General features: G+C 41.8%; 1 protein-coding gene across 1 annotated transcript in view; it reads right to left on the minus strand.

Moving 5' to 3' along the window:
• The window catches only part of UNC45A (unc-45 myosin chaperone A), a 277,165-nt gene that overhangs the window by 219,889 nt on the left and 33,831 nt on the right, over window positions 1–23,445 (minus strand). Inside the window, exons 3-7 of the mRNA XM_086958180.1 lie at window positions 17,867–17,903; window positions 16,615–16,790; window positions 11,462–11,554; window positions 5,801–5,968; window positions 986–1,154 (exon numbers count right to left, since the gene is read on the minus strand). Of these exons, the coding sequence (XP_086814306.1) occupies window positions 986–1,154; window positions 5,801–5,968; window positions 11,462–11,554; window positions 16,615–16,790; window positions 17,867–17,903 (643 nt within the window). The remainder of the gene's footprint in view (window positions 1–985; window positions 1,155–5,800; window positions 5,969–11,461; window positions 11,555–16,614; window positions 16,791–17,866; window positions 17,904–23,445) is intronic.

Raw genomic sequence — 23,445 nt, forward strand, 5'->3', positions numbered from 1 at the left:
TACATCTGGACCCAACACTAAATGGCAGGAGTATGCAAAGCATGAGTATCGACAGAACGCATACCTTGAACAGATATCTATACTATTATAAAGAGAGAACTCCACTCTTTTGGCAAGGTAAACTCGGGAACCACAGCGCCAATCCACACACCCGATACATCCTTGAAATTGTCAGGGTGTGTAGATGGACATAGGCTACATAAAATTAAAATAAAACGTAACTTAAAAAAAATTAACTTTAAAAACAAAGCAGTCCCCTGAAAGAAGCGTCGGCCGCGACGTCTGCGTCATGACATCGAGAGCGCGGGGAGGAGCGGCGTTCAGGAGCAACAGGAAGAGCGGAGGACATGATCGCAGGGAGGAGCTGCGGACAGGCGGGGAGGAGCGGCGGACAAGCGGTAATGACCAGCGAGAAGCAGCGCGAGGAGGAGCGGCGAGTAAGATATGTGAACCTGGAGGGACGGGCCGAGGGACGTGACAAGCGAGAAGCGGAGGAGCAGTGGAGCGGTAAAATCAGCAGCGCGAGGAGGAGCGGTGAGTAAGGTAAGTGAACCTGGAGGGAAGGGCGGAGGGATGGGCCAAGGGACGGGCGGAGGAACGGGCCGAGAGACGGGCCGAGGGACGGGCAAGCCTGAAATGCTGCCCCCAGCCCCCTTCTGCCTCAGGCAACGCTGGGGCGGGCTGCTAGTTAAACTCTAATTAGAGCAGTTACTAATCCTCAATGAACAAGACCAAATATTAAAGCCTCACAAGGGAGGGCTTCTTAACAGTTGAAGTAAATAGAGCGCACTGAAAGAACAAAAAACGTGAACTCAACCTGAGGTAGAAATACAAAGACCAAACAATTAACTCCAGATGCCCTAATTCAAAAAGGTTTACAAGAATCACTGAAATAACAACGCTTCCTCCATATACAAGGACTGTTCATCACATATACTGAGTCAACATACACTTTGGCATGCAATGGCTCGAAGACTGCACTTACCAAGGACAATGGCTTCCTCCATTCCACGAAACTCCTTCTGAATATTTTCCTTCAGAGCATCAAACATGACTTGCAGCAGATTGCATGCAGCAAGGGAGACCTGTTCATCCTTCACGCCCATCACAGTACTAAGCCGGTCCATCCCCACCATACTAAGGATTACCATTGTCTAGAACACACAGATAAAGTATTGAAACTTTAGGATTGGAGAACATTTTTCTGATTATTGTCTGCCTCAAGAACAGCACAGCAACATTTGAATTATACGACATAATTAGACATACCTGCACAGTCATGCATTCATATTATACTCAAACTATGAAAAATAGCAGTAGCATTTGCTGTGCAGTGTAACATTACAAAAAACATTTTGAACTCCAGAGTGGGAAGGAAAGGGCAAATGAAAGGAGATGAATAAAAAAAGGAAGCACAAGCCTATCAGTAGCTCTGTGTTCCCTCCAACCAACATGTAGTCTCTCCTGTTACTCCAATTAGAGTGTAGTCTTGGGATCCTGGCACTTTTACACATATTCACTAGGGGCCCCGTTACAAAAAGTACCCTGAGGGCATAATGAATGTTTGTGTCCATTTCTACACTGCAGGACACCTTGGTTTTACAGAAGTAGTAGCAGACACTTGTGCTGCCCTCTATGGAACATGGATCACACCGTGCACATTAGGCACTAGTATAATCTCCACAGGGCAATTCATCATTTGGATAGGGCCATGTCCTCTACGCAGCAACAATTGTTTGCCACCTATGAATAATTTCACAGTAATTCCACACTTTGGCAAGAGAGCTTGGGGGACCCATGGACCTCTCGGGCATCCCTCACCGGCAGGTGCAGTTACAGACTGCACCCATGTGCGGGGCAACCCTGCCCTCTCTTCAAAGTCCTTCTGCAATGAAAGACAGACTGGCAGTTTGAAACCACTAGTATGTTTATCAGTGCTGCACTGTCCCCAAGCAAGAGATTTCAACTTCACTGGGACACAACATTATTTTATAGAAGAGGCTTCGGGCGAAAGGGAACAGACCACTTAATGTCTTCCGAAGCTTGTTTCATGAGCGCCTCCATCCTACTCCAATGAATCTATACCGTCTTAAGGGCAGCTTCAGAAGCATGGACTTCTTGGCTGCTTCACCTTTTCAAGAACAAAGCCAAAAGTAGACAGTATCAGAAAGTGCCGAGACAGACCACAGGGCCAATGCATTTAGTGCATCAAACAAAATATTTAAAGCCATCTGTGTCTATTTCACACAATTAAAAAAATTAGACCATAGTCTTCCCCTTGTTACAGTTCTGTTAGCAAAACACTGAACTTCAGATGGAGGGTTTGTACTACATGAGCAACATATAACTACAGATCCGCTCAGTGCCCAATTTGAGCAAGTGGACCCACCGGCACTCCTTTTTAGGAACCAACACTTATTTTTTCTCACCAAGAGCAAGAAAGAGAAACACAGAAGGGGGAAATGGAGAATCATGGAAAGACAGTGACAAAAGGAGAATGCAGGAATCTAATACAACTTGCAAGAGTCAGATAAAGGGGCTGGGAGAGTCTGGTGATGGATATGAGGTGTAACCAAGACTACGTAGCCTTGGTATTCCAACACATCGGATACTCGTAGTACCGGAAGAGAAACTCTGAGTAAAACTTTGACCTGCCACTTACTGTTTGACAACTTAAGTACTGGGAGCGATGTGACAAAGTAATACATATAATCTATTCAGAGAATACAGGACAGAGAATACAGGACTGGTGCCCTTTGATGGCAAACATCAACCAGCAACGTTTGAAAAAGCAAATCCACCAAGAGAGTCTTTCAATTCTTAGTGAGTGCTCTGAATAAAACAGAAACTTGTGAACGGCATACTCTCTTGGTCTTTTTAATTTTGGAAGAGGATTTTTGACAGACTGAAATCATCTTTCAGATGTAGGACCTCAGCAAAAAATACAAGCACACTATGGAGTCCTAGATTGTTACATTAATGGTGCATATTTACTCCCTAGACTACTGGTGAATGCATTTTCCAGATGTCTCCATCTCACGGACCTCAACCAATGTATTACTCGCCATCTTTGTGAAGGGCTGGTGCTAGCTTAGCCCTTTCAGGAACTGCTTGAGAAGAAAAATAATGGTTTAGCACTGCATTTAGTACGAGATGTCCAATGCTCATAGGTGTAGGAGCAGGTGGAACAGACTCAGCTAAAGCAGAGTGCTGCAGGCCAATCTCTTTCTATATAGTAAGCAGCTCATCATGAAGTAAATATAAGCATGCCCTTCCATCCCAGGGGATCAGAAATGAATCACTACAGCCGAATTTGCAACATCACTTACATGAAACTTAAAGATGACCCAGGTGAGAATTGTACTCATCTCTAAAAGAAGGTGATTTGGATTGTGCCCACAGTTATGCCCTTCCCTAAAGAGGGTATGGGGAAGAGGCGTAATAATAAAAAAGTACAAGAAAAAATGACATGTATTTATATGTATTTAAAAATTGTAAATGCCCATCTCCACTGGTGTGTCATCCTCAAATAAGGAAATGTTGAGAATGGGAAATAGGGTGGTGATAAAGCACAAACTGGCACATGCATAAACGTAGGCTTTTGCAATTATTAAGAAATCGCAAAAGCCTATGCATGTAGGAATCCCTATAAAAATTGTGACTCCTACACATTCCTTAATTGCGACTCGCAAATTGCAAGTCGCAATTAAGGAATGCCTTCCCATTCATTCCTATGGGCCTCCAGGCCATAGGAATAAATTGGAGATTGTATGAACAATTTACGAGTACTAGTAGATACTCTCGAATTGCTCATGCAATTTCAAGGGTGCAAGGGTGTCAAAATGACACCCTGTTGCACCCCTGAAATTGATCTGTGCACATATGTTGCACACACACATGCCATAAGGGCATGTGTGCGCGCAACATGAAACTTGGAAAAATGCACAAAAGTTCATTTTTTTCCAAAGTTTTTGCAAATTACCATGAAGGTCAACTTCATGGTAATTTACACCCCCTATTTGCGAAATCGCTAATTTTTTTACTTTACTGCATTACATTTAAGGAATCTCAATTTGGGATTCCTTAAATGCAATCGCAATTTAACAAATCACAATTTAGAGATTCCTTAAATTGCGATGTTTGCATTTGGGATGATGCATCCCAAATGCAAAAATACCGGTCGCAAAGGGGCAGATCCTGAGAATTTGCCCATTTGCGACCGGTTTTCCCTTTGATGCATAGGTTGCACGTGTCAACTGTGCAACAGAGTTTTCTTGAAAAGCTTGTTGTTTGTTTTTTAGTAGCCACATTATTTAATTGTTCAACATGCAGTTTAAAAAATACTCCTCAGCCATCCTTCAGTTAGCCAACATATTGTTACAAAGCTTGTTGTAAACGTATCTAGAGCTCTAGTGTAATTTTTCCAATTCATGCTCTTATATAGGTATAACTTATCATATCATTATATATGCATAAGAATCAAAACCATATTTAGGCACAGACAATGCAGTGCAAATACGGCATGGCTACTTCCACAAAGAGTACAACAAGTTCTTGAGGACAACCAGCCTTCAGCAGTACGGGACTTCCCCCTGCTTCAGTATTGATTTGTCCCAGAACTCCTGGAGCGTGTAAAGAACTTTGAGTTCTTAGTGACGTTATTATGTCCACCCTTACGTCAAACTCGGCACCTTCCAGGTATAAATATACCCACATCTGCCCTAGCAAACACACAGTGGTTTGGAGCAGATCGACTAACTACTTGCCCGACGCCATGCTGTAGCGAGTGCCGAAGGAAGCCGACCCTCCAGCTGACGCACTGAGAGAGACGCTGTCTTTTCTCCTGCTGAGAAATCCAGCTCCAGTGTTTCCCTACTACCCTTGGGGTTACTGGGAGATCGAGTCCTGAGAGAGAGATACAAGACCTCCTTCATTCTATAACCAAGGTACGGAGCTGATTAGACCCTTAGAGAATTCTTGGATAGATTCTTGGCAGAAACTATTTAACTCAAGCTACACCTCACTTACTTCTTCCTTTCTTATTAGACTTAGGTTAGGTACACCGGGGTAGGCGTATTTTAGATGCACCAGTTGAGTACTTTTAGTCATTATTTATCATTGTATGCATTTTATCTATTTTAAGTATCTTATGGCTTAGAAACCATATAAATGCTTTTACATTATTATTTCATAATACTCTTTTTACTGTACGCACTTTACTTTATGACAAGTATTGCGATTGTAGCAATTCACTTCTCTTGCATGAGAAAGAAGCCTGCTCAATAAATAACCTTTTTATTGAAAACGCCTGTCTCTCTATTTCTCTGCGAAAACCCTGGTGAAACAAAGCATGCACGATTGACTGAGTGAAATAGTCATCTATTGTTTCCGCGACTCTGGAGATACATTCCTTATTCTTGGGGATCAAGTTGTCATGTTATATGGTTGTCAGAAACTAATCCCCACTTGTTTATTCGAGAAAGTTTCTGGTGACCTCTGAGCTAGCTAGCATTCACAATTAAGTCTAAGAGACCTAGTAGACTACAGTCCTACATCTAAACTATTGTTTATGTTATTCCAATGCGCAGAGCCTATTGGGAACATAGGAACTACACTACAAGCTCTCCAAGACTTTTTCTGATGGAGCCAAAACTGTCACGATTTCTGTACTTCAACATTCTACACTTCATGCAGAACTGAACAAGGTTTTAAATATTCCAGTTTGAACCTGGAATCACACTGCCCAAGGATTTTTATGAAATACAGACCAAAGATTTTTTAGCAACTAAGTGACATGTACCCTTGACTGATGAGCAGATGATAGTCCAACAAGTGTCCTAAGGGCTGCCAACATCATGTCAGTCTTCCCTGTGTCAAGCATTCGCAGCAGCAGCTTCACTCCATCACTCTGAAAAATCCTCTCAGCGCCTGTATCGTCGCGAGCTAAGACAATCAGGTTTTGGGCAGCCTAGCGTACATGGAAAAAAGAAAAACAAATGTTAGCTGAGGGTATCTATAGTAAAATCATTTCACAATCAATAAGGTTTGTAGATATTCCATTAAGAAAGCATGAGAGACATAGTTTTGCTTGTAGCAAACAAATATGAGATGGACTCAAGATTCTGTAATGGTAAAAAAAATAATAACACCATGTTTGCACTGCCTTTTTTATCGCTTGACCTTACCAATAGTTTTTTTTTTACATAGCAAAGATGTCTTTTGGGTTGAATGCTGCCCGTTATAAATATATAATGCATTTCATTCCATGTTGATAGGCAGTTACAATATGGGTAAACTCCATTTAACTCCTCTGTGTACCTTTCTGTTCCCAATAAAACACTTTCCACGGGTTTCATTTGTTAAAATATACAGAGATCAAGTGCTTGCAATGGGTTATCAAAGAATAGTAAACTGAGAATACATAGAATTATAGATTGTGAATAACAGATTTTTACATCAAATAGAGCGATGCTCGAGTTGAATATGTGATGTCACTTGGAACTCTAAAATGAAAAACATTCCTCTTATTAAGTTATCCATCTACAATATTAATCGGGACTCCGCAAATTCCTCTTATCCTAATCAATTCAGCAACACTGCAGGGATAGCACGGTCAGGGGAGAGCCATCCAACATCATGGCCTGGAGTCCTGTTACTCCCCTCCACCAAAAAATACAAAACTGCCTTCGGAATCCTACCCACAGTCACCATGACAGGGTCTGTCCAAGAACTGCACAGCACGCAGGGGATTCCCCAGTCACCAGCAGGTCTCTGAAGACATGGGATAGGGTGGTTGACAGAGTCAGCACCACTCGCATTCCCCTGTCTCCCTCCAGTCTGCTCACAGCCATGAGACAGAGAAAGGCAAACAACATACCATACGCACAGCATCAATTGGCATTTCGTTAATTTGTCAGGGAGGCTCAAGAGGTAGGCGCTGTGTAGGAGCACCAGTGGCACAAAGGCTTCCTTCGAGAATGTAAAAGCTGCAGAAAAATTACTTTTGTTATTCCTCTGCTGTGAAGTAAATACCTGGTGCTGGAATCCAGTGATCACAACAATGGCTCCCAATGAGAACCATACCTAGTATACAGAACTCTAGATGAGTAATGCGAGCATGAAGGATGTCATTCAACACGTGACAGCAAATAGACAGTGAGAGTGAAGATCATGTCACACCGCAGCCTCTGCTCCTGCTCTAATCAGCAGTGAAGGGGTAAAGCAGTCACTCAGGATCACTGGGATGGAGAAACGTCCCCTGCATGACTCTGGACAGCGTGCAGTCCCACCTCAAAGCTGACGAACTGCTTAGAGGGACATGTGGAAAATGCTACCGGAAGCCAATACGACTGCTGTGACATTGCGAGAGACCTGCATCAACGGCCTAGGGTGAGGCTAGAGGTCCCTGAAGTGTGTCACAAGCTCCTGCAATAACACCTGAACTGGAATGTGCTGAAGGGAACTATAGTTCTGAAGCCTGGAGCCTTGCGCTGAGAAGCATCCAGGGGCTGGAGGAAGCAGACTCCGCTCTTGAAGTACATGTGATAACTACAAGAGCCGTAAAGAGACCACGTCAGCACGAGGACATCACCACTAGGACTCACGTAGTGCACCCCACCGGGGTAGTGCACTTCCGCTGACAGCGCCCTAATCACAAAGCAACATATGAAGTTGGCCAGACAGCGAGGTATTGGGACACTGAACCCATGTGAAGTGGGTGCGGGATGGGATGGGGCGGGATGAAGTAATCTACTGGAACTATTGAGGGCCTATGAGGGGAGCGAGAAACAGGAAGGCCCCATAGAAAGACAGAGATAAAGAATACATTCCCTGGCTGTTTTTGAACTGCTATTAAAATTAGAGAGTATTGGTAGTCATTAAAAAGATAAACCCTTTATTTAATTCTCTTTTTTCCTGCTAGAAACAAAAAATGCAGGACTAGTGAATAGAAGGTGCCTCTGTAAACATAAGTACCATACTGGTAGGCAGCAGGTTGCTGCAGCATCCAGAATGTGGCGTAACAAATCAAAGTTATTTCATTTTGGGAGCCAAAAGGAGGAAGATCTCAAACACCGAGTTATATCAAAGTGCTGAGACAACTGGGATAAAAAGTAAGTTATAGTTGCTTCTCCATAATGTAAATGTCATAAACAGTTAAGAGAATAGCAGGCTTGTCACTGCGTTATGTAAGCAGGGAGTATTTCAAATAGGAGGAGATGCCATATTGCTCAAAGACTTCTTTAGGTGAAATTGATCCCTTGAAGCCTTTTCCGAACATACACTTAAGGAAATATTTCTTAGGAGCACAAGACAACAGTTTTAATTCCAGGTGGAAGCACTGTGCAGGCATACTGACAGGCTTCTAATATCACAAACATATCATATAAATGGAAAGATGCCCTTCAACATGCAATCAGATCCTTTCCCAATGAACCAATCAGACCCATAGCCTTTGAAAATAGGGTCATCACCATAATCAAACCAAACCTGCTATATGCACAAAGTCCTAAAACTGAAAATATGTACCAAATTAGAGTAGGCAACACACTATTCAGCCTCTTCCAAAAGGGTTAAAAAGGATTACCAATGAGAAAATCCTCTCCCTCAAGCAGCAGGTGCAGTTTAAAGTTCTCTGTATTGCTTTACTATAACAAAGGGCCCCAATTACTAGGCACCCTCATCAAACCTTACAGCCCTGGAAGGTCCTGGGGATCCGCGAATGCACTTCATGCAATAGTACCAAAAATATGCAGAACAAGAGGCAGTTCTTTTCAGTACCTGACTAAGTTGTGGAATTCCCTGCTGATCAAATTGCGCTATATACACTTAGAACCCACCTTCAGAAAATTGTTTAAAACCTGGATATTCATTAATTAGATACCCCCTGGATTTCATTTAGGGTCCAATTCTATGTTTATGCTAATTAGTGCAAGCGTTGGGAAGCCTTAGGGTAACCATATGCTTTATAAATCCCCTAGATTAGATTGAAATGTATGGGGACAGCAGAAGTCTCAAAGCAGAAGTGGCGCGATTCCACAAAAAGTGATCTGTACATATATTCTTGATGTTGAGGAGGTTATAGGACACAAGTTTAGCTCTGCACAAACTTCAACGAACCAGGAGCAGGATAGAAGTGGAGCCAGAAGCTGGAATCAAACCTAGACTATAGGTAGCCTTCAGACACATAGGGGGTATGCAGGGGAGTTAAATGGTTATGTTGACAAGAGGGTATTCTCTAAGAATGGCATGTGAATATATGTGGTGAGAATAAGCAAAAGGATTGCTTGTGGTCGGAAGACAGTTTCATAAGAGATTAGAAATTAATAATTATTGTCCAAATGTTCCATTATATGTATTGAAATACCAGCTACATGATCAAATGCCAATACATTTTTTTTTTTTAAACAACAAGTTTAGCTCTGCACATAGCTATTTCTTTTTATCATGGGCGCTGTCCTTTTTGTTATTTTCCATCAATCACATGATGGAGGACCACTTGCCATGAAAGATTTCTGTCATGTTAATTGGGGCAATGTTTTGTCAAGACCTCCTGTTAACTCGGTAGGAGCATTTTTGTGAAAACAGTAAAGCTGGCTGGCTGTATGTCTCAGTGGTTTCTTAGACTTTTCACTGCGGGAAGTCCACTGCTGCATGCCGGTTTGCTTCTCTCCTATCCATCTTACCTTATTCTCTAGTATCTACCTGCCTAGATATTTTTTTCTATCTTTAGGGGGGGGGGGGGGGGGGGGGGGGGACTCTGCTATTTTGGAGTGCTGATTAGAGGTGGATATGAATCTCCCAGTGGCTTTTGTGGTCCGCCTCGAATAAGTGTCCCATTTATTTTTTCTGGGGCTACTGTCTATGCCCATGGACCCTATTTTTAACAAAAATTATTTATCACGGTTAAGAGGTAGTGCTCCAATGATTTCTCATCTCCTCTATTTTTGCTGGGTGTACTGATGCAGTGTGTAACTACAGCACAGTGAAGGCAGTGAAAAGACGGTTGGCATAGTGTTAGCTCCAATAAGTATGCAAACACTCTTTGTGGCAAGTTAGCATTTCTTTCTTTTGCAGAAACAAACTACCCTAGTTAAGATTTATTTCTGCCAAAGGAACAAACAATGGCACTGAAACACAGAATATGCTTCCTATGCGCATTGGGACTATTGCTTATTTTTCCTGCCCACGACAACCATGACTTACATGGCAGTTCCAGGTCTGAAGCATATGCGCTGCAAATCTTGCTTGAATAGAATGGGCGTTATGTCAAATTGATCCAATGGCCATATGGTAGATGGACTAAAGGTTCGCGTATTTCTGCAAGCAAGGTTAGAAATTTACAGCTATAAACAGGGTTGGATTTTGTACACAAAACCATCTTCTAAATTTCTACAGCAAGTAATGCTTAGAATTTGTTTGAACGTTTCTCACCCTTTCCTTAACAAGCTCTTCCACTTCAAGTCTTTCTTTTTAATACTGGTTTTAGCAGGTCTTTTAGTCCTTCAGGTAAACTAAATGACGCGTTTATCTTGATATCATCCCCAGATACTGGCAACAACACTTCTAGCAAAACCCAAATGCAGGTTCTGAATAGAAAGATGGAAGACAGAGATATACTGATAACTATTTAGGAATCATTTCATAGGACCGGATATTTGCTGAGTGCCAAAGTCCAAAGCCATCATATTGAGTTATACTGACTCGGACTATGGCAGTTATTAATCTCAAATGACTAGTTGGAGATGCACAGCATAAGGAATCAAGAATTACTTCACTACGTAAAAGGGATCCTAATAAATGTCACCTTAATTTCCTTAGGGAATGATACATTTAGCATATTGGGACGGAAACCTAAAGTTGGGCCTGTTAGCCCACCAGCCAAGTTCAGACATTTTCCCTAGAATGAAATAGCTAATTTTCAATCACCCTACTCCCAGAGATTTCTGAGAGTAGGGTGAGCCCACCAAAACTCCACATGAAGATTTTTTTTGCAACAATGTATGAACAAAGGCAACGATAAAGAAGTTAAAATCTGAAACCATTTTAACTGTACAGGTATGCAGTCAACCGATCAAAAAGTCTCAAAGAATGGATTAACTGTGAAACCAATTACATTTTTATCATAGAACATCATGCAAAAACAATATTTTAGAATGTTGCACTTAGATGAACTAATTCAAAAGAAGGCAATAGGTCTTCCTAAGAACAAGGCACCTTTTTAGGTTTAAATGATTTTATTACATAAATGCATCAATCAGAGCAGACAGATCCACCACTTACATCAAATAAACCGAACTTCAATATCCAAAAACATAATTTGGAAAGCCCAGCCCTTTCCTCAAAACCGAACCATGTGGGCATAACACTTATGTGAAGAATCAACTCCAATTATATAGATCTTTATGTCCTCCAAAGTAATTACTGATTTACGACATGGACTTCATACATTCAAAATCCATACCTTCTGTTTCTTCTCCATGTCTTTCTCTTCCTGGTCAAGCAGGATCTGAAACATCTGTTCCACTCTGGAGTCTGTAGATGACATACGCTGGACCTGAGAAAGAAAGAAAAAGAAGTTCACCAGGTAAGTTACATACCACTGTGATTAAACAAAAAACGTTTGGTAACTTCTCAATGAATGTCTTTACTTAACTCAAAAATAAATCTTCCCTAACCCACCAGCCCCCTTATTGTGAGTGTCAATGATGTCTAACTATCCAATCTGTGCTACCAAAACGAAAGTAAAATACTTCTTCAGTAAAACCACTTACAGAAAACACAAACAATTCCAATTACTGAAATACGAGCCTGGATTTGACTTTTCCGGATTTAGATTGTTCTATTAGTGGTAAAATCTATAAAAGATATTATGCTGTAGAATGTTGTGTTGTAGTATTCTTGTTAGGAATGTGGGTAGGTTCTTAGAATAGGAATGTGTATGTGGGGTTCCAGGGTGGGACAGTTGATGGGAGACAGAGGACTTGTTGTGATCGTTCATGCTACGTTAAGCAGGGTTGCCAATAAAGTACTTGATGAAGGAACCTGACTGAGACCCATCTTTACAATTTTGGCGACAGAGGATTGGGCAACTCTGCGTGGACCCACGGAGTTTGAAGGAAAGATATTAAGTGAAGTGGAAGAAGATACAGACGGACGAGGATAATTCGAACTGATGGTGAAATTGACATAGATGTAGGTGAGCGGAATGACGGAGTGAGAAGTAAATGATTTTTTTAATTAAAAAAAAGAAAGAAGAAGAAAGTATTGTGTTACCGTTTAAAGCAGCGCGTGTCAGCTGAGAAGCGCGTGCGGCGATTGAAGCACTGAGAGGCGCGTGGAGAGTGACTCTGGCACTGCGCACAGCAGCAAGAGGAGCAGCGTCTTGGTGATTGTGACACGTGAAGAGAGGCGCGTGAAGAGCGACTCTGGCACTGCGCAGGGCAGCAGGGGAAGCAGCGATTGTGACGCGTGAAGAAGGAAGTGAATATACACACGCTGATTGGCTAGCGTGTGACGTCATCACGTCGGCGGCCATTTTGACGAGTTGGGAAAACTCGTATTCGTTTTAAAGAAGGAAACGAATGGAAGGAAGCAGAATAGTAGTTTAAATGTTGATAAGTATATTTTGAAGAGTGGAAGTGGAACGAAAAGATAAATAAAAGAAAGGAGGAGGAAGAACAAAAAAAAAATAAAGAAGTGAAGTTTATTAAAAGTGTAAAGAAGATTAAAATAAGGAAAAATGTGTGCAGCACAAACGTTCACTTTGACACCACCAAGACCATTCATAACAGAGCCTGGTGAACCGAAAATAAGATGGCAAGAGTGGAAAGTATACTTTAGAAATTACATGTTCACTATTAAAAATGAGGAAATGACACCGGAAATAAAAAAAGGAATATTACTGCATTCCTTAGGACCAGAAGGAATTAGACAATATGAACGGATGCAAAAAAAGAAAGAGGTGATGAAGAAACAGATGTATATGAAAATGCGTTGGACGACTTAGAAAGGTACTATGCACCGACAGTATGTGTAGCAATTGACAGATACAAGTTTTTCAGGAGGAAACAAGAACAGGATGAAAAAATTGATGATTACTTAGGAGTTTTGAAAAGAATCGCAGAGAAATGCAGATTTGGACAGATTGAAGAGGAGTTAATAAGAGATCAAATCATTATGCTCACAAAGAATAAGAGGGTGCAAGAAAGATTATGGACCATGGGAGATGGAACACTCAACAAAGTGTTAGCCGTGGTAAGGAAAGCTGAAGTATCAGTCAGGTGTGCAAAAGCAGCCTTGGACGATGAGAAGGGAAAAGAAAAAGAAGAGGTGTGCGTTGTAAGGAAAACGATAAGAGCGAGCAGTGTTGGTGCAGAGAAGAGAGACACATTTAATGAGAGGAAGTCGGAGAAGAAGTATTTTCAAGGGCCAAAGAATGAATACAGAAGAGAAGGCAAAACCAATTTGGTGTGTTATAGATGCGGAAGTTATACACATTTGGCGAACAGTCAAGCATGTAGAGCAAAAGATCAGAAATGTACAGTGTGTGGATTAATTGGTCACTATGCAAGAGTTTGTTATAGAAGGGAAAAAAGTACAAGGATAAAATATGTGACAAAGGAAGAAGACGAAAAAAGGAAGCAAGATGAAGAAAATGATTCAGATGATGATGACATTTTTATAATAAGGGATTTTATTTTGGATGTAAAGAGTAATGGTAGGAACAAACCAAAATGTGAAATTGAAGTGGCGGGGGTTAAAGTAATATTAGTGGCTGATTCGGGATCGCCTTATACTATTGTCAATTTGGATATGTGGAAGGAAAAGTTTGAGAAAGAAATTGGCATAGATTTAATGGAAAGTGACATCAATCTGAGAGGATTCACTGGAAAAAAAAATTCCTATTGTAGGGTGTAGAGATGTTACATTTGTGTTCAAAGGGAGAGTAGTAGAGGGAAGGATGTATGTGGCAGAGTATGGACAAGTGTTTTAGGATGGAAAAATCAAGCGAGCTTAGATATAATACTTAACCCTAATGCGAAAGAGCAAGTTATGGTATTAGAAGAGAATGATGATTTTACGAAAAAAAATAAAGAAGAGTACAGTGATGTATTCTCAGGAAAAATTGGTGTGCTTAAGGGGTTCAAGCATGAAATAAAGTTGAAAGAGAATGCTGTTCCTGTAAATTATAAAGTAAGAAATGTTCCGTTTACAGTGAGGAATGAATTGGAGAAAGAGTTGGAGAGGTTGGAGACATCTGGAATTATCGAGAGAATAGAGTCGTCTGTATGGATGTCTCCGATTGGGGTAGCAAGGAAATCAAATGGAAAGATTAGACTTTGTGTGGATTTGAGAGGTGTGAACAAAGAGATCTTAGTAGATAAATACCCCTTACCTAAGATTAATGAGTTATTGGCTAAAACGAAGGGCATGAGATGGTTTTCAACAGTTGATCTATCGTCAGCGTACCATCAGGTTCAATTGCACAAAGAAAGCAGGAAGATAACGTCCTTTATTACACCTTTTGGGTGTTTCCAATATGTCAGGATGCCATTTGGGCTAGCCTCCGCGGCGGCAGTTTTCCAGAGGATTATAATAATAATCCACATTTGTAAAGCGCACAATCACCCGTAAGGGTCTCTAGGCGCTGGGGGCCGTCGGGAAGATTAAGCAAGCTATTGCCCAGAGTCACATGGTGCTGGGCTAATCTGCCGCCGGCCCTGGGGATCGAACCGTGATCCCCAGATTCCGGAGTCAGTCACCCTGGCCGCGGCGCCACACCTCTCCCCTTTATGAGTGAAATTCTAAGAGGGATTTCAGGGGTGTTGTTTTTCCAGGACGACACATTGGTAATGGGAGAAAATAGGAAGACTCATGACCTGAGATTGAAGGATGTATTCAATGTTTTGAGAAATAAGGGGCTGATGGCAGAATAAGGGAAGTGTAAATTTGCTAAGCAAAAAGTGGCTTATTTAGGTCATAATATTGGTGCAGACGGTATCTCTCCAAAGAAAGAATTGCTACAGGCGGTGAGTGAGGCTCCGGAGCCTAAGAATAAGGATGAACTCCGTTCTTTTTTAGGACTGACGGAGTATTATTCGAAATTCGTGAAGAATTTTTCAGAGAAATCCTATTGCAATTGATTTTGTTGGTCCTGTCCAGAACAAGTATGAGGGTAGGTTTATTATAGTTTTAATAGACTACTTCAGTAAATGGGTTGAATTAGAAATTGTCAAAAAAGCTGATGCAGAGACTGATCGACTTTCTTAAGGGTATATTCTTGAGAGAAGGATTGCCGAAAAGAATTATCAGCGATAATGCAACACATTTTACAGCAGTGAAGGTAGAAGATTTTTTAAAAAGGAATGGTATTAGACATGCGTTGACATCTGTGTACCATCCCTCTGGTAATGGAGCTGTAGAGCGATGTAATCGCGTCATTAAAGGGACAATACAAATTGCATGCCAGAATAAAAAGAATTGGGAAGTTGAGCTTAAAAAAATGTTGTGGGGTTATCGTCTCACACCTTCTCTCACTGGTTTGAGTCCATTTGTGATGATGAGGGGTAGAGAACCGATCACAAGGGACAATACTGGTTGGATGAATAGTACAAAACATGTTGAATGGTCACCAGAAAAAGTAAAGGAGAATATCATAAAAGCACAACAAGTGTACAAAAGGAACTATGATAAGAAAAATGTGACAAGGGTGGAAGAGCTTGCAGTAGGAGATTGGGTAAAACCCAAGAAGTGGGGTAAAGTGGCTAAGGGAGAAAGTGTTTTTTCCAAACCTTGTAGGGTTGTGGAGTGTCTGAAAAACTCAGCCAGACTTAGCGATGGTCGGGTATGGCATATGAGTCGAATAGCTAAATGTAAAAAAAGCAGAGGAGGAGGATGTTGGGGAAACTACAGCTATGTTTGGGGAATGGTTGTGGGAAGATGAAGTGGAAAATACAATGGAAGATGAAGAAAGAATTGAGGAAGGTAATTGCATAGAAGGTGAAAGCTTGGGTGAACAAACTTGTACTGATACAATGAGATTGGGAAGATTTGGAAGAGTCATTCATACTCCTCACAGACTTAGAGATTATATGTTAGTCTGATCAATTTATTATTTGTTTTTTTCCTCTCCTTTGTTGTTGTATATAGTTTCCTTTGTTTATTTATTATTGTAAGGGGGAAGATGTGTTGTGTTGTAGTATTCCTGTTAGGAATGTGGGTAGGTTCTTAGAATAGGAATGTGTATGTGGGGTTCCAGGGTGGGACAGTTGATGGGAGACAGAGGACTTGTTGTGATCGTTCATGCTACGTTAAGCAGGGTTGCCAATAAAGTACTTGATGAAGGAACCTGACTGAGACCCATCTTTACATAGAAACACAGTAGAGCACTTGATACTGCAACCTTAAGCAGCACTATCAATACCAAATATTGCTACTGGTCAACACAACAGTACTGAAATTAATCACACCCGGAAATATGAAAGTCTGGGCTAAATCAAGTTGTTAAGTGAAATCTTTAACCAAAGTTACTGAGTAGGTGCATTATCTCACTGGGCTTCATTTCTGGTAAGCGTAACTATTTACAGCTTTCATCCCATTAAAAAAAAATAATACCTGTTGCTGAACACGCACTCCAAGGCTACGCAGGGCCTCCTGGAATGTTTTGTTTTTTGGCTCTAGAACCAGACACCTCCGAAGATCAACAATTGCTTCATCTAGTCGTTCAAGCTTCTCTAGCGCCTGGCTGCGACGAAACAGAGCCTTTACATCCCCGCCATCCACATTAATAGCTGTAATGATATGACCCAAACATAAGGATGTCACGTACAACAAGTTTATAACAAGTACACCACTATAAAACCCAAACCCTACAAATGTAGACTTAACACATCTCCCATGGTCTGTACCCATCATAGGAAATGAGAAACAATAGCTGAAAGCACAGCCAATCCAGTAAGACCGCTGCAAAGAAGTGATAAAATAAACAGCTCACAAGATGCTAAGCAAATTCCTACCTGGCTTGAAAATCGTATTCACAATATGAGCTGACAACTAAATTAAAATCCAAAAGCTGTGTTCCTGTGCTCTAAATGCAGGTTTCTGACAGTGTTCATCAATTTAACGAGACAGGTCTCCCAGTCCATTGCTGATTAGGGAAAGGGAAAGGTTAAGCTGTGATCGCATCTGCAGGTTTGGTAGGACGATCTACAATTCAAGTAGGGGAAATAACCATGCCATGTTGGGATGAAAGAACAACTGTTTATTACAACATAGTTCCACTATTCTCAAAGTGCCAGAGTCAATTTTATTTTCACGTAATTAAAACCAGACAAACATCCATTAAAATTACAAAAGAGATCCCACTATTTTCCTATATGAAAGGTAAATATTGTAGCAGACCATCAGCAGTATTTTGCTTAAATGTCCCTTTAGTTGACCAATTTATCATTGCCTCAAGGAGTTGTTCTGGAAGGTCTTGTCTGAGAGTGTACAAGGCATCATCCTTAAAAACAAAAATATTATACACAATGCATCTGCATGTTCAGTGATAAATAAAAGGTGATTTTCAAAACACCAATTAGTATATTTTAATTGACATTCGACTTTTATTCTTTTTAAGGGGTTTATAGGCTACAGAGTTTTCAGGGTTTTTATTAGCTCTTAAGTAGTAGCCAATAACTGTCAGGTATGTTATCTTGTTGGAACCGAATTGCGACAGCTGCCTCAAATCAAACAGTTGTTGCATTTGTTTATCATTTCACACAGTTCCAACTAAGTCTTTCATGGAAACCTATCAGCGCGCTTTTCCTCTCAAAACTTGCAACATGGTCAAGGAAACCGAACTGTCTTTCAAAAGAGACTATACCTTTTGTTGCATCAGCCTCAGCATCTGAATAATTCTCCTGTAAAAACAAAAACAGTGTTATTGTCTAGCAAAAGAAATACATTTAGTAAGTGAGAAAGTATAACCTTACGGGTAACAAACTCAACTAATTGTTAATATTAAACAAGCATTTGCAATGCAATAGCTCTCGCAATAGGAAAGTTTGAGCTATTGGTATTGTAAATGACACATATTTTTTTATGTGTTGGTTTTGAAAAGAGCGAAATTAATAGCTTTGTCATTTACAATGCTAATAGTTATAACTTTTGCAAATGTGATACCTTTAGCATTTGTAATGCAATATGTGTTGTATTTACGTGACTTAGATGTATTGATACTACAAAAAACAATGGGTTTTAATTTTTTTTAAATAATTAATACTTAAATAAAAGTTATTGTAATTTATAATGGCAATAGCTTAAACTTTTGTAAATAACTTTTGAGAAGATTATGTTCAGTGTATTTTATTGTGACGATAATCCAAGAACAGAAGTGAAATATTAAAATTTTTGTGACATTTGTAATAAAGCTTGAAACATTTAGAGAACATATTTGAACCAGTTGTTGTTGAATAGTTGCACAGATTGATGGTGTGGTGGCGCTGAGTGATGGCGACGAGTGATGCTGTGGCGTTTAGTGATGCTGTGGTAGAGCATAGTGATGCTGTGGTAGTGCATAGTGATGTTGTGGTGCACCTGGGTGATGCTGTGGTGGTACGGTGGTGATGCGATAAGAGTGAGTGCGATAGATAGACAGAGTGAGTGCGATAGATAGACAGAGTGAGTGCGATAGATAGACAGAGTGAGTGCGATAGAGAGACAGAGTGAGTGCGATAGAGAGACAGAGTGAGTGCGATAGAGAGACAGAGTGAGTGCGATAGAGAGACAGAGTGAGTGCGATAGAGAGACAGAGGGAGGGCGATAGATAGATAGAGGGCGATAGATAGATAGAGGGCGATAGATAGATAGATAGAGGGCGATAGATAGATAGATAGAGGGCGATAGATAGATAGATAGAGGGCGATAGATAGATAGATAGAGGGCGATAGATAGATAGATAGAGGGCGATAGATAGATAGATAGAGGGCGATAGATAGATAGATAGAGGGCGATAGATAGATAGATAGAGGGCGATAGATAGAGGGCGATAGATAGATAGATAGAGGGCGATAGATAGATAGATAGATAGATAGATAGAGGGCGATAGATAGATAGATAGATAGATAGAGGGCGATAGATAGATAGATAGATAGATAGATAGATAGAGGGCGATAGATAGATAGATAGATAGATAGATAGATAGATAGATAGAGGGCGATAGATAGAGGGCGATAGATAGATAGAGGGCGATAGATAGATAGATAGATAGATAGAGGGAGGGCGATAGATAGAGGGAGGGCGATAGATAGAGGGCGATAGATAGAGGGCGATAGATAGATAGATAGATAGATAGATAGATAGATAGATAGATAGATAGATAGATAGATAGATAGATAGAGGGCGATAGATAGATAGATAGATAGATAGATAGATAGATAGATAGAGGGCGATAGATAGATAGATAGATAGATAGATAGATAGATAGATAGATAGATAGATAGATAGATAGATAGATAGATAGATAGATAGATAGATAGATAGATAGATAGAGTGAGGGCAATAGATAGAGGGAGGGCGATAGATAGAGGGAGGGCGATAGATAGAGGGAGGGCGATAGATAGAGGGCGATAGATAGAGTGCGATAGATAGATAGAGGGCGATAGATAGATAGATAGATAAATAGATAGATAGATAGATAGAGGGAGGGCGATAGATAGAGGGAGGGCGATAGATAGAGGGCGATAGATAGATAGAGGGCGATAGATAGATAGATAGATAGATAGAGGGAGGGCGATAGATAGAGGGAGGGCGATAGATAGAGGGCGATAGATAGATAGATAGATAGATAGATAGATAGAGGGAGGGCGATAGATAGAGGGAGGGCGATAGATAGAGGGCAATAGATAGATAGAGGGCAATAGATAGATAGAGGGCAATAGATAGATAGAGGGCAATAGATAGATAGATAGATAGATAGATAGATAGATAGATAGATAGATAGATAGATAGATAGAGGGAGAGGGAGGGCGATAGATAGAGTGAGGGCCATAGAGTGATGGCGATAGATACAGTGAGTGCGATGGATAGACAGAGTGAGGGCGATGGACAGATAGAGTGAGTGCGATAGATAGACAGATAGAGTGAGGGCGATAGATAGAGTGAGGACGATAGATAGACAGATAGATAGAGAGATAGATAGAGTGAGGGCGATCGATAGATAGAGTGAGGACGATAGATAGACAGAGTCAGTGTGATAGATAGATAGACAGAGTGAGTGCAATAGATAGACAGAGTGAGTGTGATAGATAGACAGACAGAGTGAGTGTGATAGATAGACAGAGTGAGTGCGAAAGACCGACAGAGTGAGTGCGATAGATAGAGGGAGGGCAATAGATAGATAGATAGATAGATAGATAGAGGGCGATAGATAGAGTGAGGGCGAAAGATAGATAGATAGAGGGAGGGAGGGCGATAGATAGACAGAGTGAGTGTGATAGACAGACAGAGTGAGTGCGATAGACAGACAGAGTGAGTGAGTGCGATAGACCGACAGAGTGAGTGCGATAGATAGAGGGAGGGCAATATATAGATAGAGGGAGGGAGATAGATAGATAGATAGATAGATAGATAGATAGATAGATAGATAGATAGATAGATAGAGGTAGGGAGGGCGATAGATAGAGTGAGTGCGATCGATAGACAGATAGAGTGAGGGCGATAGATAGATAGAGTGAGGACGATAGATAGAGTGAGTGAGTGCGAGCATTTGATGTGCATGTAGAGTGTAAATACCTCCTCGTTCTTAATTCTGCATCCAATCCCGAAAAGGAGGAAGAAGGCTGACCCAAAGTCCTTGTGTATATGTGAGCATGTAGATGTATTTTTATTTATGATTTTTTTTTTACATGACGCTGGTGAAACAGCTATGCAGTCACCAGACCTAAAAAGGGCCTGTATTGAAACCGAGCTTACACTTGACCTAGCTCGTGTTTACTAGCTAAGGTATTATAAATAACTGTTGCGGAAAAGTATCTGGGATTTACCGTCTTGCTTCAGGTGTACTAGTTTAGTTGACATCCAGAGAAACATCACTAATAGCAGCGGGTGCAGTTTTACCCATTGCGTTCCATATGCCACACATTGATAAACACATGTGGATTGTGTTAGGCTGATCCTGCCAGGAGCGCCTCAGGCTTTGCGGCATCAACTTCAAACTATGGCAAGTGGCAGGTCCAAATCTCTGGAGAGGCGCTGCTGCTCAATGACAGACACTAGACCCATCCCATGAAGCTCCTTCATCTGTCTGGTGCCTGCTGTGTATTATTAAAAATGGCACCCGCGGGTTTTTGGCAGTAAATATTTAGAACAAGATGGGGAATTGCTTGTGATTTATTCTGCAGACTCCCAGTCTCCTGTTTTCGGAAGTAATGTTCATACAACATATTAATCAAGCATTGACATAGCAAGAGTGTCATGGGCTCTTGTGCAAGCAAGTTGAATTGGCCCTCCTGATTCTAGTTTGCATAGTAAAAGAGAGCCATAATAGTGATCGAGGGAGCCCCTGATGTTCCTCGGCTCTGGTGCGGAGTGCAGTGCGGCTCTGGTTATAGCGAAGCCCCTGTAGTTTAGCTTGCAGAATTTTTCTCCCTCTCTAAGAGCCTTTGTGTTTGCCCAGTTCGAGTCAACGGCAGAATCTGTAGGAGCATTTAGACCGTTTTCATATGATGAACAGAAAATGTCAGCATCCTCCAGGCTACTCAGTTTCGTGGAGTACTTGTCCACATTATTTGTTTTCTTTCTCTTTAACGGTTTAAGAACCATGTGCCTTTTATAGTGACATGTAGAGGGCCCAGTCAGTGGGCACATGTGCTGACAACAAGGCGCCCAATACACACCGTGAGAGCAGGGTTGCCAAGCTGTGGCTCCAAAGAAAATGGTTGAAAGTGAGACCCATAGCAGCAGGCAGCTGGGTGACTCTGAAGGCATTGGAAACTAGAGACACATTTTGAGTTTCTTAACCAAAGGGGCATGCACGAGCTGTCAGCACACGACTCTAAGTAGTGTCTGCTGAGACTGCAAAACGGCTGACCAGCTGGCAGCTGGATCTCCAGGTAGCGGTACAAAAGGGGGTGGTGAAGGACGGAGCATCTGAATCAATCAAACACTCACACCCAGTCAAAAGATCTGGGTTTAATCCATCACCGTTCTTTAGCCCACTCTGCCACCCCAGTTCAAACATGGCTATATGCAAATCAGTCTGACCCTGTGCGTCATGGGAACAGTCCAGCCCGAACTGCCAAGCCATGTCTTCCCTGGACCGGAAACAAGCTTCCGAGGACCGTTTTCTGGCATTCCAGCCGTCTTCAGCCCGGCTTGCTTGAATCCAGGGGCAAAGTGAGCAAGGGACTCACGTCTGAGCATACCCTGCTACACTTGTGGCGGCCAAAAGCGGTACAAAAGGGGGTGGTGATGGACGGAGCATCTGAATCAATCAAACACTCACACCCAGTCAAAAGATCTGGGTTTAATCCATCACCGTTCTTTAGCCCACTCTGCCACCCCAGTTCAGACATGGCTATATGCAAATCAGTCTGACCCTGTGCCTCATGGGAACAGTCCAGCCCGAACTGCCAAGCCATGTCTTCCCTGGACCGGAAACAAGCTTCCGAGGACCGGTTTCTGGCATTCCAGCCGTCTTCAGCCCTGCTTGCTTGAATCCAGTGGCAAAGTGAGCAAGGCACTCACATCTGAGCATTCCCTGCCACACTTGTGGCGGCCAAAAGCGGTACAAAAGGGGGTGGTGATGGACGGAGCATCTGAATCAATCAAACACTCACACCCAGTCAAAAGATCGGTGATTAATCCATCACCGTTCTTTAGCCCACTCTGCCACCCCAGTTCAGACATGGCTATATTCAAATCAGTCTGACCCTGTGCCTCATGGGAACAGTCCAGCCCGAACTGCCAAGCCATGTCTTGGCACAGGGTCAGACTGATTTGCATATAGCCATGTCTGAACTGGGGTGGCAGAGTGGGCTAAAGAACGGTGATGGATTAAACCCAGTTCTTTTGACTGGGTGTGAGTGTTTGATTGATTCAGATGCTCCGTCCATCACCACCCCCTTTTGTACCGGATCTCCAGGTAGGGCAGCATCGGAAAAGGTGGTGGTTGAGACCTGTGGCAGCGAGCACAGCCTCTATAGGCATGCAACCAGAAGGTACTGTACTCTGAGGAGCAGTGGTAACTCACAGACCTTCTGACAGCGGGGGTAACAGGGTACCAGTACTAGAATCTGCAGAGACCGTGTTTGAGGCTGCTACCTATGGGTGCACCCCCAGTAATGGGCATACCTGCTGCCAGCAAGGCCACCAGGTAGAACCTACCTGCGGAAACGGTATCTGAAAGTGAGACATGTGACAGGGGGCCGCGAAGGTAGTGCCGTAGTCTGCGGAGACAGCGGA

Source organism: Lissotriton vulgaris, chromosome 2_1 (assembly GCF_964263255.1).
Source record: "Lissotriton vulgaris chromosome 2_1, aLisVul1.2, whole genome shotgun sequence".
NCBI lineage: Eukaryota > Metazoa > Chordata > Amphibia > Caudata > Salamandridae > Lissotriton > Lissotriton vulgaris.